The following is a 17,110-nucleotide window of genomic DNA, read 5'->3' on the forward strand; positions in this document are numbered from 1 at the left end:
AATTGTTCCACCAGGAAAACTGTGTTAATTTAAGCAACAGATTCTTAATTGTGTTGTTTTATTTTTTGCTTATTTATGGCTTTTTTAATTGACATATTTCTTTTATTGTAGGACTATGATTTAAGCCAGCTGCAGCAGCCCGACACAGTAGAACCAGACACAATCAAACCTGTTGGTATAAGACGCATGGATGAAAGACCAATTCATGCGGAGCCTCAGTACCCTATCAGATCAGCAGCTCCTCATCCTGGTGATATTGGAGACTTTATCAATGAGGTGAATTTAATATATACTTTACAACTGTTAACGATGTTTTGACAGGATCTAACAACACTGTTCATTTTAACCATTTGAGCGCCAACGTCTCTGTGAGAGATGCGCAAAATATCCATTCAAAATGCCAGCGTCGCTCACATTTGTTAAATAAATTAAAATAAAAAATGTGTAAAAAAAGATTATATTTCTATATGAGGTAAAAATTACAGGTCGTTATGATGAATAAAAATGTTTGCTTGCCAATTTTTACACCTATTTTGACAAATTCCCTTGGCACTCAAAGGGTTTAGCCTTATTACCTACTCTACCGGTATGGCTGGGAGATACCCCTGCCTCCCGAGAGAGCAGGTCACCCTCATAACTCCCACATACTTTTATTAAATCTGTGAATCACAGTCATAACCCTCCCACTCTGCGCAATACCTGCTTCTAAACCCAGATGGCACAAAAAAAAAGTAGGAACAAATTATTTAAGATGCTCAGTTAAGTATCACTAATTGAAACATGGGTACGACATTGATTATGCTGATACTGGTTTTTATCATTAAGCAAGAGAGACTTGTGATTAAGTTATTTTACAGATGAAGGCTAGCACCTACAGCTCTGTATGTTGCCTGTATACAACCCTTACATACCTGTATGCTCAAGGCTGTTGGGTTATTATTTATTTCCTCTGCATCCATTCCAGTATAACATGTTGTACACATGTGGGCTGGTATGCCCCCAATCAGCTGAAAATTATGTGCTTCAATTGGAACTTAATTAATTACGTGTTAAGAATAAATCAATGATAAATCATTCAAGTGTTCTCTTGGTCTTAGCTTTATTTGAAGCTCTATTAACCTGCTGTTTTCAAATAGTCATAATTACTTAAATCTTGGCCAGACTGCAGCAATACCCAGTGCAATAGCTGTGTTACACACACTTTATCATTAAGGACAAAAAGGCAGTCTGTGTAGCTTACTTTCTGAATGCAAACCTACATGTTAGCAAGATGCTTGATACTGTCAGCAAGTCTGTCATGGTACAGTGACACCTACAAGAAACATACAGTAGCTTTAATCTAAGCTCACACTTAAAGTGTGAAGGTTTAAAGCCAAGTCTGCTTGCTCAGAACCTTTAAAGGCCCCCATACACTGGGCCGATTTGTCCTACGGATAAATTGGACCAGTTTGCACTTGAGAGCCACCGGCAGCTCCCCGGGAGGCTCACATTGATTTGGCACTTGATGTGTCATTTTTACATGCAATAAATCGCTGCCCGCCACTACAAGCTGCCCGCCATCAGCGGTGTGGGGAGGGAGGTCCCAGGTCGGGTGGTCGGACGGGCAGGAGGAGATGCGCATCGGACCTGAGGGGACATCATACTGAGCCAATTTGGGCCGATTTCACAGCCCGATTAGTTGGAATTGTCCCAAATCGGCTCAGTGTATGGGCATCTTTATTCTTGGTCCACTCAGGGTCAGACTGGTCAACGGGAGATTAGGGAAAACACCCACTGCCTGTTGCCGCAGCCCCTCCTGCAGATATCCGGTTCCAGACTCTATCCTAGTGCACTTGAAGTATACATTATACATGTTACATTATACTGCACAGGGCTATGGTGTATTATCTACAGTGCACTGCTGATATTAATTTGGTACATTTTTATGCATGCATTTGCAGTGTTTACTATATATGTACTGGAGCCACGTACTGGAGCCTGGACACACCCACATTAGAGCCTGGACACACCCTTAAGCACTTAAGCATATGTCCCTACTACTGCATTTCCCTGGTGGCCCTTCATGTCCCGGTCTGACACTGGGCCCACTCTTCCCTTTAAAGCAGGGGTTCCCAATATTTTTTGATTCACGGCACCCTAGAGAATTAGAATTTTTTTCACGGCACCCCTAGGTCCCAAAAAAATTAATTAGATTGGGTTTATATGCGATTCTTAGCGGCAGTTATGTGGTAAAGGGCAGGATTTGCTTCTGTTTGTACACATTCTATGATTGGCAGCCACCAGCACTGGTTTTGCTCATAAATAATTAACCATTAATAATTTGAGTTGGTCCTAGACTAGTGATGGGAAATCTAGTTCGTTTTGGTGACTAGTTCATTATGATCTAGTTCACCCAAAAGATTAGATCAGAAGATTAGTTCATCTAGTTCATTTAGTTCATTATTCCATCACTGACTCAGAGACTGAGAGGAGTGCATGGATCTAGATGAACTAGACTAGATTATGACACACAGAGCAGGCATTGTAATACTAGCTCATTGTAGGAGTTAGAGTCTTGTTAGAATGATCATATACTGTACTGTATGTTTAATAAATCAGATTATTTTCTAGTTTAGAAAAGCAATAAGTTATACAGCACCCTTCTAGTGACATGTTTATTGTTTAGCTCTGCCATATTAATCCCATTGTGGTGGTTATTTTACCTTCCATAATATGCAAGTAAAATACCCAAATTCAGAGTAATTTAATAAGTCAATTTTTTTCTGCTTTTAAAATACAGTAATTAAAAAAAACATGTCCCCTTGCCCCAATGTAACTGACCTTAGAGAGAGATAAAGTAGAGACTTTGCAAAGTAACCAGTTGCTGATTGGTTGCTAGGGGCAACTGCTCCTCTGTATGTATCATGAAGGTTCATACATATCCATCTCTGACTGTAATGTGGAGTAAACAGAGCTACTACAGTATACTGTATAACATGCAGCAGCCAGCACTGTGTCTGTGGCTGCATACACACAATACATGTGCCTGAGCACAGCAGTGCCACACATGGTAGCTCACAGGTACTGCACAGTCTCATTATGGTGTATAGTCAGAGATTAGTTCAGGGATCTGTATGATCAGTGAACTAATTGAACTACTGAACTATTTGCAGGACTCATGAGTCATCAGGACAATGTAGATCCGCAGAGTCCAGACCATGTCTGAGCTCAGCACTGCCATCTTTGGCAGCTAATATGTACTGCCTCCTGTGTATTGCATGAGAGCTGATAACATGGCTGCTGCATAAGCTCCTACACAAGTCCCAGCAGAAGATTTAGCACAGCAGTATGCTCAGGACCCAGTACCAGAAGCAGCAGCAGTAAGTGTTTGGACATCTGAACTAATCATATAATGATAGTATCACATAAAGGTGAGCAACATGAGCACTCATTCTCACTCACAGACACACCACACAGACTTTGGCTAGGCAGTGCATATTTTTATTTTATTAGATCTGTATTTGCTGGGCTTTGTTGTACTTTTAACTTTAGATACAGGAAGTAAAGATCCAGTAAATGAGCCTTATGGAGCTGCTGGGCTCTGTCTGTCTGTGTTACACTGGGCTCTGTCTGTGTGTGTGTTACACTGGGCTCTATCTGTCTGTGTGTTACACTTACCACTTGCTTTACTTCCTGGTGAACTAAATGAACTAATCTTTGTCAGAGCAGTGATCTGAACGATTTAGTTCACTTTGAAGATTAGATCATTTTGAACTAATCATTCACGAACTACACATCACTATCCTAGACCACCAAGCCGCGGCACCCCTTCATGTGTCCCGAGGCACCCCAGGGAGCCACGGCACACAGTTTGGGAACCACTGCTTTAAAGCATTGAACAAGTTGCAGAATTAAGGAACTTTGTGACAATGACTCATTAATGTCTTATGTTTGTCCATATTCTAATTTAGTAAATGAGTTGCTTTCCTTATACATAGTTATACAATCAGTTTGCCGTTGAACAGACCATTTCCAAAAAGGAATAACAATGCAGCCTGTTTGTGCTTTGAATACGTTTTGTGCTCAGTACAGATAATGGATATGTCTCCAAGTTTTTCCAATTAACCAGACTTTTTTGCTTCTTGCTGCTTGTTCTTCATCAATACAGTGTGCATCTAGAACATTTAAACTACAGTGAATGTATTTCTACTATACATTTGTGCCTCTGAAAAAAAAAATGGCTACGGTATTCACAGGAGAAATCCATTTTGGCTTGCAAATAATAGTCTACCAGTACCGCATTGTCTTTTATAAACCAAATTTAATAATAGTTAATTTTTATTTCCCTCACGTATCCTCCTTTCAGTCCGGGAGAATAGTTGAAATTCAATACCTTCATAATTACCAAGAGTTGTTTTAAATAGGATTAGTGTATAGAGCAGCCAAATGAAATCAATTATGTAAGTGCTTTATACACTTGTCTTGTGAAGCATTTTAACAGCCCAGTGATTTGGTATTCAAGTTATTTAAGCAAAGTAGGCCGTGTACGTAATAATAGTGAAGGACAGAATGTAGTCCTTGTATTATTTAGTGTTTAGCTCTCAAAGATGCAAAAACCACACAATGTAAAATATAGTCATGTTATGTTTATACAGTATAACAGTTTGCGTTTTCGGCAATAATTATTTCATCGTAATCCTTTGCTATTTGACAAAAATGGATTCTGCAAACCTCACTGTAGTGAAGCGGATCATCCACCTTACATGCTAATATTTCTTACTATTAGATTATTCTCACCAGCTACTAAGCTCATAAACTTTACATAATGTTTGAAAGTATCCTATGATTCTAGCCAAGAATGCATAGTATTCTTCTGCAGTAAAAATTATTATTGTAACAATGTATAACTAACCAGGCTTGGTTGTCGAGCACTGACCCCTTCCCCGCCCCCTTCAACATAGTTATCCACACTAAAGTCTTGGCATTGTGCTTGGTAAAATGCTGCCCCGGCTGTTCGCTCTATAAAGTAAGTCCAAACCTACTTTGCAGATGCCCGCATATAACCGAATTGGGGGCTGTTGCTGACATTAGGTGATGTCAGCCACCTGACCTAGTAGGCATCGCCACGCCTGCGTTCTCAGACATGTGCATACCCCCCCATCGAAAACGGACCCAAACAAACGGGTCTGAATCACCCCATGACTGCTGTGTTGACCACATATATCTGTGAACCATGTCATTCGCACGACCATTGGGATATATATTTTATATGTAGTGTGCACTTCTGTGTGTGTTTACAGGCACAGGAGCCATGACTGTGATGTCACTGCTAGTTTCTGTGGCCAGAATTATCAGCCAATCTTATGTCCTTTTGGTTTCTTCCAGTCTCCTCTTTGTACCATTGTCTTCCAGTACCCCTGACTCCTCCAGCCCTATCCTTTTAATAGATGGTGCAAATTTATGTCTGTATTCTTTATAGATCAATGATTAACCTGTCCTGATATTTTTAACAACCCGGGGGAAAGAGAGTTACGTGGAAGTCAGCACAGGTCAATAAAATTAATTATTCGATTTTAGGTGTCTGGAAAAAGACTGACATAGAGTATTAGCAATTGCTTGTAATTCTATGAGTCACCTGACAGGTTCGGAAAAATTCCCTGGAGAGTTCTGCTATCAGAACGTGAGCACGTTTCCGTGAGCTTCCGAGAGCTTCCGAGAGTGAGCACAGTCGTACTCATACATGAATAATAAAGACAGAATAAAGATTCTTTGTGGTAGTACTCTTGGCCAGACACAACCAAATTTAATGTAAAACAAAGTTAAAAACTATTGTTTAAAACACAATTTATTGATGACCTTTAAAATAATTTGAATATGGTGTACAGGTTGTATATTACTGGTCATAAGTCTCCAATACTTATATCATGCAATCTCATCAGTCTATACTGAGATGTAGTATTAGCAATGCCAATCCGGGCAGGTAAGTGCTATGCAGAAAACCACATACAGTAGGCACTTCTGTCTATAGTATAATATGATGACCGTTATTCATCCACTATACATTCAGGAAAGTATAAGAATGGAAATGAAATCATTGGTCATCTGCCTGTGGTGTGGAAATATATATTTGTCCTTATTAGGCATATGTGTTATGAGGTATATAGTATATTGCTGTCATAGGTTTATTATGACACCTGGTTTCCTCCTGGTTGTCTCCCATCCAAGTACTAATCCGGCCCAACACTGCTTGGCTTTTGAGGGCAGAAGAGATTGGGAAGACCCAGTGTGGTGTGGTTGTAATTCTAAAACAGAATTAATTCCTTTATACACAATCCAAATGCCATCTATACAAACATTGCCTCATGTCTACAAACTATCAATTTATAAGTGTTTACAAGACAGTTGATTATGCAGGTATGATGTAGGTGTAGCATGGATAGTAACCAATCATACGGTAATGCCCAGTAAGAATAATTGGTACTCTTTACTTAGTACTCACGATTTTGATCGTGGGCATCGTTAGTAAAAAATCGCGGGCATTGAATGCACTAAAAAATTGGGTGCGATGCGACCGACGCGATGCCCGCGATTTCCCATAGGTAACAATGTTAAATGTCTCAATTGACCCGATTTTCCTGTTCAATGCCTCAATTGACCCGATTTTTCCATAGGAAACAATGTTAAATGGCCCACAGAGGCCAAATAGGCACCCTGAAGTGTGAAATGGCCCCCACAATTGTTAACGCCACCCCACGATCAACGTGAACCCGAAGCGTGGCGAGCGCAGCGAGCCCGCGAGGGGCGGCGGTACGCGTCCTACGACCTTTTCATACCCCCACTATCCACGTCGGCGTGGAGTTGAGAATAGAAAGTGTGGTGAGCGCAGCGAGCCACCGAGCCCGAAGCGTGGCGAGCCCCGCGAGGGGACGAGGACAGCTGTGAAGCCCGCGTGGGGACGCGTATACCTGTGAAGGTATCCGCGTGCGCTCGCCACGCTTCGGGCTCGGTGGCTCGCTGCGCTCGCCACACTTTCTATTCTCGACTCCACGCCGACGTGGATAGTGGGGGTATGAAAAGGTCGTAGGACGCGTACCGCTGCGCTCGCCACGCTTCGGGTTGACGTTGATCGTGGGGTGGCATTAACAATTGGGGTGGCCATTTCACACTTCAGGGTGCCTATTTGGCCTCTGTGGCCCATTTAACATTGTTTCCTATGGAAAAATCGGGTCAATTGAGGCATTGAACAGGAAAATCGGGTCAAGTGAGACATTTAACATTGTTCCCTATGGGAAATCGCGGGCATCGCGTCGGTCGCATCGCACCCGATTTTTTAGTGCATTCAATGCCCGCGATGACCACGATGGGCGCCCTTCTAGGTAAAGAGTACCGAATAATTGCTACCAATTAGACTAAAGGAGATTCAACTAAACTAAAGGTCGGGTCTCCCTTATCCGTGTATTCCAAAAACCGAAATATTCCGAAAACCATGGTTTTTTAGAATATTTCTTTTTTTACCCCCCACCACCCCTTTTTTTCATACTTACCTCATCCTCTGATGTCCACGTCGACTTCCGGGATCCTCTTCAGCGGCAACTCCAGTCCCAGGGGTGCATTGCGCAAGTGCTTGGGCGAGCCAGTGATGTCACCGGCGCACTCGTACAATGCACCCCTGGGACCAGAGATGCCACTGAAGAGGATCATGAAGGCCGCTGTGGACGTCGGGGGACCATCGGGGCACCACCAAAGGACCAGGTAAGTATGGAAAATATAATTGTCCCAAAAAAAGAGTTCTCTTTTTCTCTCTAAACCATTTGTCTAAGTTATTTCGGACTCATGGGAGCACCACCAACCTAAATATTGACCCCCTGTCGGCCTAATCGTGTAATATTGTTGGTTCAGGCTACTCAGGCCACACCCTCCACAACAAGCATCCACTCCCTCTGAAGCGGAATTTGAAGTGGGGGTAGACTCTGTGCGGGACTCACACCCCTGTCCGCTCCAAGTATGGAAAATATATATATTCCAAAATCCGAAAAAAATCTTATACTTTCCAGCATGGACTGCATAGTGGATGAATGATGGTCCTCATAATGTAATATAGACAGAAGTGCACACGTGGGTCTCTGCATAACACTTACCTGCCTGAATTGGCATTGCTGATACTACATCTCAGTATAGACTGACAAGATTGCATGATATATGTTGTTATATACATTTCGCAAGACTTATCACAAGTAATATACAACCTGCGTACAATATTCAAAATATTTTAAAGGACAATAAAATTGTGTTTTAAACAATAGTTATTACCTTTCTTACATTATGGTTGGTTGTGTTTGGGCAAGAGTGCTCCCACTGAGTCTTTTTTGTTTCTTTTTTTTCTACATTTTTAACAACCCACCTTCTGTGGGGCGGCACGGTTGGTGTAATGGTTAGCATTACTGCATCACAGCACTGATATCATGGGTTCAATTCCCACCATGGCTCTAACTGTGCAGAGTTTGTATATTCTCCCCATGTTTCCATGGGTTTACTCCGGGTATTCCGGTTTCCTCCCACAACCCAAATATATACAGTATGTATACTGGTAGGTCAATTGGCTTCCAACAAAATGTAACCCTAGAATATGTGTGCATGTACATGTGGTAGGTAATATAGATTGTTCGCTCCACTGGGGCAAGGACATATGTGAACGTTCAAAATATTATCTCTAAAGCGCTGTGGAATATGTGTGTGCTATATAAATATATAAAACAGTTCTGTCATATTATGAAGATTGTGCTGTTTATGGGTTGCTAGATTACAGTCCTCCTTGTGTCACTTTGAGTCGGGCAAAAGTCTATTAATGAACTAAAAAAGAGGCTTCGTCTGACCCTTTGCCGCTCTACTCTAGAAATGTCTACCTCCCTTTGCTGCATATGCCCTAAATAGATTTAAGCAAGAGTGTCTAGGGCTATGTTGACACCCCGTTGATCTTTTTTGTCTCATATTGCAAATCCCTCCTGTTGACTAGCATTTACTTTTTCTGGCTGTAACAAGTTAAAGCAAAAAATGGATTTGCTTTGCTTTAGGTGTAATGCTTAAGAAGCGAACTGCAAATCTAGTCCGTCTTTCCTTCTTTGATTATTATCAATTCCACAAAGAAACACTTTTGCAGTGCACAATGTTATATCTGGATAGGACATATTGAAGAGTAAACGTTTTACTGAAGTACAGTATGATGTGTTATATTAATGTTCTGCAAAATATTTACAGAATCTTTGCCACAATTTGTATATGTTTTGCCACAGGAGTTTTGGCTAAAGGCCTGATTCTAATTCCTTCATAACAAGGCAAATTCACTCCCATTGTGATGGTAGAGGGACTGCACATGTGCAGGTCTCCTTTGTGAATAGCTTCGGCAACATGCCTAGTCGCCGAGCCATTCGCAGGGAGTTGGGCGGGCTAGAGGTAGATGGCAGTGGGGTTGGGTGTTGACTATGGGAACACCCAGTATTTCATGGGTGTACCCATTAAAACGCTGGGTGTTCCCATGGGAACGCGGGTGGGACGAAGTGTACCGTGGGAAAATATACCGCCTGCAAATATAAGTCAGTAGACCATCAACTGATTTCTCCTGCAGCGGCAGCATACAAAGGGATGTGCCTTAGTTCCAAATCCCCTCTCATGGTAGCGACGGGACTTGGGGTGGGTATTCGACGGGGCGGGCTCTCTGGCATGCAATAAGCTGCGATCCTCAAAGCTTACCAAGTCAACCAGAATCAGCTCCTAAGTGCTCACAACCCAACCCCAGCCACAACACACAGCATAATGCAGGATACATTGTGCATCATCATTCCAGCTCTATTAACTATAAATTCTACTATATGCATATATACAAATACAGTGTGGGGCGGCATTGTGCAGAACAGTATAAACAAATTCAAAGACTTTACTGTGTGAAATTCACATCTATGCAAAAGAGATTCTTCCACCACAAAACTGTACATTGTTTGTGGAAAATGTAATTGCATTGTTATCAGTTTTGAGTATTATTAAAAAGATATTTTCCATTTAAATCATTATTATGAAATGTCAAAAGTAAAAAGTACAGGTACAGATGTGTCCTTATATGTCTAGCCTCAGTACGCCATGCTGCACATGACTCCTAGCTTGAGGGAGCCACAAGGGCCTGTGACATTTTGATAACATTGGACTTTTTTTTATTTATGAGAATCTAAATATGTTCTATGCCATGGGCACTGCCATCTTGCTTGGATCAGTCATCTACCAGCAACCTTAGTAACATGTTCCACATAGCCATCAACAACTAGATCGCCCTATTGAAACCACCACTGACAGCACATTGCCAGTACAACATCCCTGAGGATTAGTATTCTGACTAATGGTCCTGGTTCAGTATCTACTCCATATTTACTTCTCAGTATTCTGCCTCAATGTGTTCCAGCAAATCCGCTTCAATATTTGATTCTCAGCATTCTGCCTTAGTGTGTTCCGACAAACATTCTTTAGTGTTTGATTCTCAGCATTCTACCCACTTCTGTACTTGCTTCACAGCAGTTTGTCTCAGTGTTTTCCAGCACACCTCCTTTCTTCATTGCTTCAGCATGTGCGCCATTGTGAACCATCACAGCTACTCCAATATTTGCTTCACAGCATATCTCACTACAACCTGCTCCATGCTCATGACATTGATGTCTAGTCTGCTCCAAGACATCCTACTTACTGGACATATACATATATGGACATATACTGTATCGCCATGTTTTCTGCCTCCCGTAGTAGTTGCAAAAACTACATGGGAATAGATTAGTTTGGGTGGGGGTGTGATTGAGGTAGCAAAAGCTTTCCCTGCTGGGATTGCATTGAATAAAACATATCTACAAAGCAGTGGATGTGGCCACTCCTCATAGTTTGCTGGTTACTTTCAAAATGGGGGGCTGCTGCCATTCCTTCCCAATAACACCACTTCGGTGCCACAACACTAAAAAGTGATACAACAGTGGGACAAACTTTCCAGCTGTTCATTAATTGAGACAAAGGCCTGTCCCAACAGTTGGAGATATACATTATTATTATTATATGTAATAAGGTATCCTCACACATCTTGTCTTTTTTTTGTCAAAAATAAATTTCTTAGCAACGCGGTACAGCTGTTCCACACTGGGAGATTGTTCTGGCTAATTTGATATGCAACATTTGTATATCTATGTTCAACTGAGTCTGTATACCAAGTAGAACCTGGCATTAAAAAGCCATGACATCTGCATCTTAGCACTTTATATACAGATTCAGAGACTCAGGCGCACCAAAAAAGATGTCCAATACTAGAATTGCCTCCTGGGACCCAGTGCACCAAGGTGGGCATAACTGCTGCAGTGATGCATGAGGACACAGTATCATGACACAAGCAACTTCTGTAGAGTAGCATAAGGCAACAATGGTCCAAAATGGCTTTACATTCTAGGAAATGTGGGGTATGCATGCTAAATAAGATAGGATAATATTCTGCAGCTGCTGCAGTGCTGACTACCTAGTGCAAAAGTGGACACTAAGCACATATAAACATACATGTGAAGCTATATGTCATATATATGTTGGAGGTGTATCCATGATCGGCAGTTGTGCTGTGTCTATTTAAGCCTCCAGGAATCAACATGAGACTTCACTCTCCAAAATCCACTGCCAAACTCTCATTGTCTAGTTTGACAGGAGTCTGGGAGCGGGTTTAGGAGAGTGAATTTTGTTTTAAGCTGTTTCTTAATAAATGAAAGCACATTCCTATGAAAAATATCTATATAATGCTTTCATTTCTAAATTTTATCAGTTATAAATGTAATCTTGGTTTGACCGATGTGCACATTCCAGCCCATGCAAACTATTTCTTTTTACATAGTCATTTATAGAGAAAAAAAATTGTCAGCTATAACTAATATGCAATGGCCTTCTCCATTTTCCATGAAGTTAAAAATTATAAGCCTTCATTGCAATCAATCTTTCCTGTAATATCAATGATACTGTTAAAAAATATATTTTTACTTTTACTGCCAAATTATTTGTCAGGGTTTAAAGTTATTTTCTACCTTAAGTTAACTTTAATGTATTTGTATATTTTATATATCCTTCTGTAACTTTTAATAAAACCACCTACAGTACATACAATTCTGGCTTCTTTAAATTTCTTCGCCCACACATTTATATAATCCTGGCAGGACAGCTCTATTAGCACCCCGTCACATTTTCAGATATTGAAAAACTGTGAAAGGCTTCCTCCTTATTTGACAGATGGGAAAGCCTTACTGCAACTTTGCCAACTCGAACACAATCTCAAATTCATAGTAGCATGCGTTTGACTCCTATTGTGTTATCCAGGCACCCTTTTTCTTTTACTTTTTGTCTTTAATGGCATTTAATTTATGCTGATATTTTAAGGTAGTTTAGAATTTATTGAAATATTTAACCATATGTACTGTAAGTCGGCATATTATTATAATTATTGTCATTTATAGTGCCAAATGTGATCAGCGCCCAGATACAGTGACTTATAATTCAAGACAGTATAGAAAAGTACATTTCTGCATCAGCAGACAATTCTAAAATAAGTATTAGGGTGGTGTAAAGCCAAAGGATTAGATGCCATTGAATGAAGTATGGAGATGGTTTGGGTAAAAGAAGACAGGGCACATGAGAGAAGAGGGCCCTGCATGTGAGAGATTACAGTGCATTCATATTGAAATGGTTCCACATGGAAATGGATTAGATTATGTCATATTGTATCTCATTGATTATCCCATGCTACATTTGATATGCCTAATTCATGTCTGTGCCTTAGACATTTATACTCAGTGTTTCTGATTTAATAAAATAAATTATTTAAATGAAAAAAAAAAAACTGTGAAAGGAAAAAAAAAACAGATATTATCAATAGATCCACATGGACATGCACAAGTAGCATAATTTAATCTTGAGGTGGAAAGCTTCTTTAAATGTGTGATATTTTATTTAAATTGATTCTACATTTGTAACGTCCTTTTTACATTAATAAATGTAATGCACCTGCATATGTTTTTTACTTGTTAGATGCATCCTACATTTCCTGCAAAATATTTACTCTTGTTATTGCTAATCTCTTACAGATCATGAGACGCACGCTCTAACAACACCATACGTGGCTTCAAAATAATCGTTGAAGCCACAATATTACATACCTTACTATTATTATTTTAAGGCTATAGTACACAAGTAACATTCAAATATGTATGATGAACATATAAATGATCTATATTTATTTACAGTTTCGTATATAGCGCAGCAGATTCCGTTGCGCTTTACAATAGTAGACAGTGATAAAACAAACTGGGTAACAACAGACAGACTTGGAGGTAGGAGGGCCCTGCTGGAAGCTTACAATCTATAGGGATATAGGAGGGAAACACAAAGACAGGCACCAGTAATATCATAGCAGTCCCACCAATTATATAATTATATAAATGATAATTATTGAGTCCATAATTTACTAGCAATATTTTGCAAAGGTAACTCTTGGAGATGGAAAAGAAATAAATTATACTGTACACGGTAGATATGTTTTCTGAATATTTTACCTTTTAATGCCCTCTATAAAAGCTTCAAGCTGCATTTTATTACAGCCACAGATCACCCATGTGACTTCTAGATAAAGGTACTTGAAATATTGTTCAACAAGCCTAGTTGGGTTAAGATATTTAGGGGTTACATTACTATGCATTGACTTGTAAAACCTAGTGCTTCTGAATTTGTTTGTGCCTACCCATGCTAGTAAAAGCATCACCCTTTTACATTTTTGGCCAAAACACGATCGGAAGTGCCGCATAGTAAATTAACCCATTAATTCCAGAAAACTGGTCAAACCGAGAACAAACTGGGGTCAAGTTTGATGTTGTCGAACTGTCCGACTCTCCAGTAATTTTAAAGCTGCTGGAAAATATTGAGTATACTAATTCACTAATTCACAGTGGAAAAATACAAACACATTTTGTGAATTAATAGTAAAATAGACATTATTTAACTGAATGTATCATTGTATATTTTTTAAGGAATTTTCTTAAAATATTGTATTTTTGTTTATAGGGACTGAAAGCAGCAGACAATGACCCCACAGCTCCACCTTACGACTCTCTCTTAGTCTTTGACTACGAAGGTAGCGGCTCCACAGCTGGGTCTCTAAGCTCCCTGAACTCATCAAGTAGTGGTGGCGAACAAGATTATGATTACCTTAATGACTGGGGTCCTCGCTTCAAGAAACTTGCTGACATGTATGGCGGAGGAGATGATTGAATTTTGGATTGACCTTTCGTTTTTGTGGACAAGAACAAACATTTGAACTGATATTCCCAAAAAGCGTAAAGAAGCTTGGCTTTAACTTTGTAGTCTACTAGCACAAGTGCTTGTTTGAAAGCTTTGGCCTAGGCTGCAAACCAATTTGGGCTCAGTGGGAATATCAGTCATCCAATACTGTTTGGAAAAAATTGATTGAGCTCAGTTACACTTGAATTTTACAGTACAGAAGCACTGGGATTTTATGTGCCTTTTTGTACCTTTTTCAGATCGGATTTAGTTTTATGTTCAACGCTTTAATGGTACTGATTTCTGAAAGGGTGAAAAGACAAGGTATGTTGTGGGAGGGGTGGCGTAAGTAATCAAGGATTTCTTTCATCGCGCCTTTTTTTCTTTTTCTTTTTTTACATCATGTTTCTTTTGTTAAAATCTGGAATTGAGAACAAATTTCATTAGAATAACTTTATTAGCTGCAAACAAATCCACGTGATTGACATGTACAGTGCATTATTCCTAGTTTTAGATGTTAGGATTTTTCTCATTAAAAGTCACCGATTTTTGCAGTTGGTTGCAGGAAAGGGGAGTTGTCATATCACCTGTTTCTAGCATAATGGAGGGGGGGTTTTTTTGGTAGCAAGATTGAATTATTTTTTTCCACAAGATAGGCACATTTTGGTCTTAATCAATGTACACTTTTTTTTCATTTGGGTATTTTTTTCACTTCACTGTAAAAATGGTATGTGTACATAATGTTTTATCAGCATAGTCTATACAGAAGTTCCCAAGCTTCAGAACATGTGTATGTATTATTTGGACTATGAATTCAGGTTTTGCATGTTTATAACTTTTTTTCTTTATGGATAAAGTATTTACAAAACAGGTGACAAAACACAGTTATGTTAAATCAAACAAACTCTAGATTCCGTACACTGATTTTTTTTCTATTATTATCGGTTTGGGAGGGCGAAAACAAAACGTTCTTAGCACAAATGTTTTACATAATTTGTACCAAAAATAAAAAACACAACAACAAATAGGGGCAAACTGACGTTGGTGGCGCTACTAATTCATGTTTAAGGGGGTGGGAAGCTTTTAAACTGGAGAGACTCTGACAACGGCTTTGCCTCTGTATTGTGTACCAGAATATAAATGATGCACCTCTGACCCCACGTTCTGAATAAAATGCTAATTTTGGATCTGGTGACTGGTTTGAATTTTTTTTGTTTCCACTTCAACAATTTTGAAAGCTGTGAAAAATCCCAAGATGCCGTGATTTCAATGAGAAAAATGAAAAGTGTATTACTTCAGCGTGCAATAGCTGTAACTTACTTCTCATGTTTCCTACTGAAAAGAAATTTGATTTCCCTTTTGAATATTGGAGCACAAAAGTATACGGTGAATTTGAGTGGTTGAGGTGTTGCTTGGGAATCCACATCTCATGTCTGTGGCAGTTGTAGGATACAGTGTTCATTCATTCATGTCCTGAAAATAAGGGACGTTTAATGAAACCTGAGCATTTTGTATTACAGTACCGTGTTGTTTATAACTAGTAATAAATAGGAACAAGTCTAACACAATAATTTCCAATAATTAGAACATGCCTTTTCATTGAGCCAGGGTGACTGAAAACATCATGCATTAAGCAATTCTGCAATCCTTTAGCTCTTGAGGATGCAGTTGTCTGGCTTTTTCCTAATGATTGACGTTCTCGCCATTAAGTGGTGCACTGGACCTGGGGAATTTCAGTAATAAAACTTTGCATTTGTCCTTTTTGTGTCCTAAAGTTTATGGAAGAATAATAAATCCATTTGATGATAAAAACTTGGCTTTATATGTCAAAGCATAAAACACTTTCCCCTATATTTGCAATTCAATGACTCTGTTTGCCTTTAACTTAGATATTTGTTAGGTATTCGGCATTGATGGTAAATACCTAGAAGAAAACAAGATATAAAATTTTTCACTCTTAGGGGGTTATTCGGTGCCCCTATTTCACAAAAAAATAGATGATAGGATGAAATAGCGGCCATTTTCGCAAAGAATAGATGGAATTCACATTCCATCTTTTCAATATATATCCTTTTTTACCGATTTTTTTGAATTAATTAAAAATAAATCTGGTAAGATGTGGATCTGCGATTCCATGACCTTTTCTGTGAAAATAGCTGCTATATTAAAAATTCTGCACCGTTTCTGCGAATGCAGATTCAATTTTCAAAGAGCCAAGTCTGCAGCTGCAAAAACTGGCCATTTCTCTGGTGAAACAGCTGGGTTCGAATTGGTTTAATATGTCGACTAATTCCGTGTTGACCTTTATATAGTTGCAACCTTTTCCCTAAGTCGACCTTGTGCATATTGACCTTTTGGGGCCGATGTAGACACTGTCATCCCCTAACCAATACCTCTGCATCACCGTATAAAATTTATTCCATTTCCATTGTAGGTAAGCTCTGTGTGCACAGCCGGGAAAGGCCAACTGTTTTGCTCCAAAGGCTATAGCTAGAATTTGCATGCAGACTGTCCACATTACATTACACTGTTAAGTTATATATTGCTACTTAGGAATATTTTTTGCTTTACTGTATATCTCTTTGATGCTGTGGCACTACTTGGTAAATATATTACTCTTTTTTTCATACCTTTCATTGGGAAAAAGACACTGATCCTCTGCGCTCATCAAATACATTTTAATCCTATTGATGCTATTACATTAGCTTCAAAATGTAATCTGTATTCAAAACAATGAATATATGTTCAAATGAACAACTCAAGTCAAAGTCTTTCCAGTCCCACACTAAATATAAACATGAATTTA

The 17,110-nt window shown here is 39.4% G+C and overlaps 1 protein-coding gene across 1 annotated transcript in view; it reads left to right on the forward strand.

Moving 5' to 3' along the window:
• The window catches only part of CDH2 (cadherin 2), a 259,251-nt gene extending 243,760 nt beyond the window's left edge, over nucleotides 1–15,491 (forward strand). The window contains exons 15-16 of the mRNA XM_083187475.1: nucleotides 112–276; nucleotides 14,089–15,491. Of these exons, the coding sequence (XP_083043601.1) occupies nucleotides 112–276; nucleotides 14,089–14,295 (372 nt within the window). The 3' untranslated portion in view covers nucleotides 14,296–15,491. The remainder of the gene's footprint in view (nucleotides 1–111; nucleotides 277–14,088) is intronic.
• The last annotated feature ends 1,619 nt before the right edge of the window (nucleotides 15,492–17,110 follow it).

The sequence above is a fragment of the Crinia signifera genome, chromosome 5 (assembly GCF_055691185.1).
Source record: "Crinia signifera chromosome 5, ASM5569118v1, whole genome shotgun sequence".
In the NCBI taxonomy this organism is placed as follows: Eukaryota; Metazoa; Chordata; class Amphibia; order Anura; family Myobatrachidae; genus Crinia; species Crinia signifera.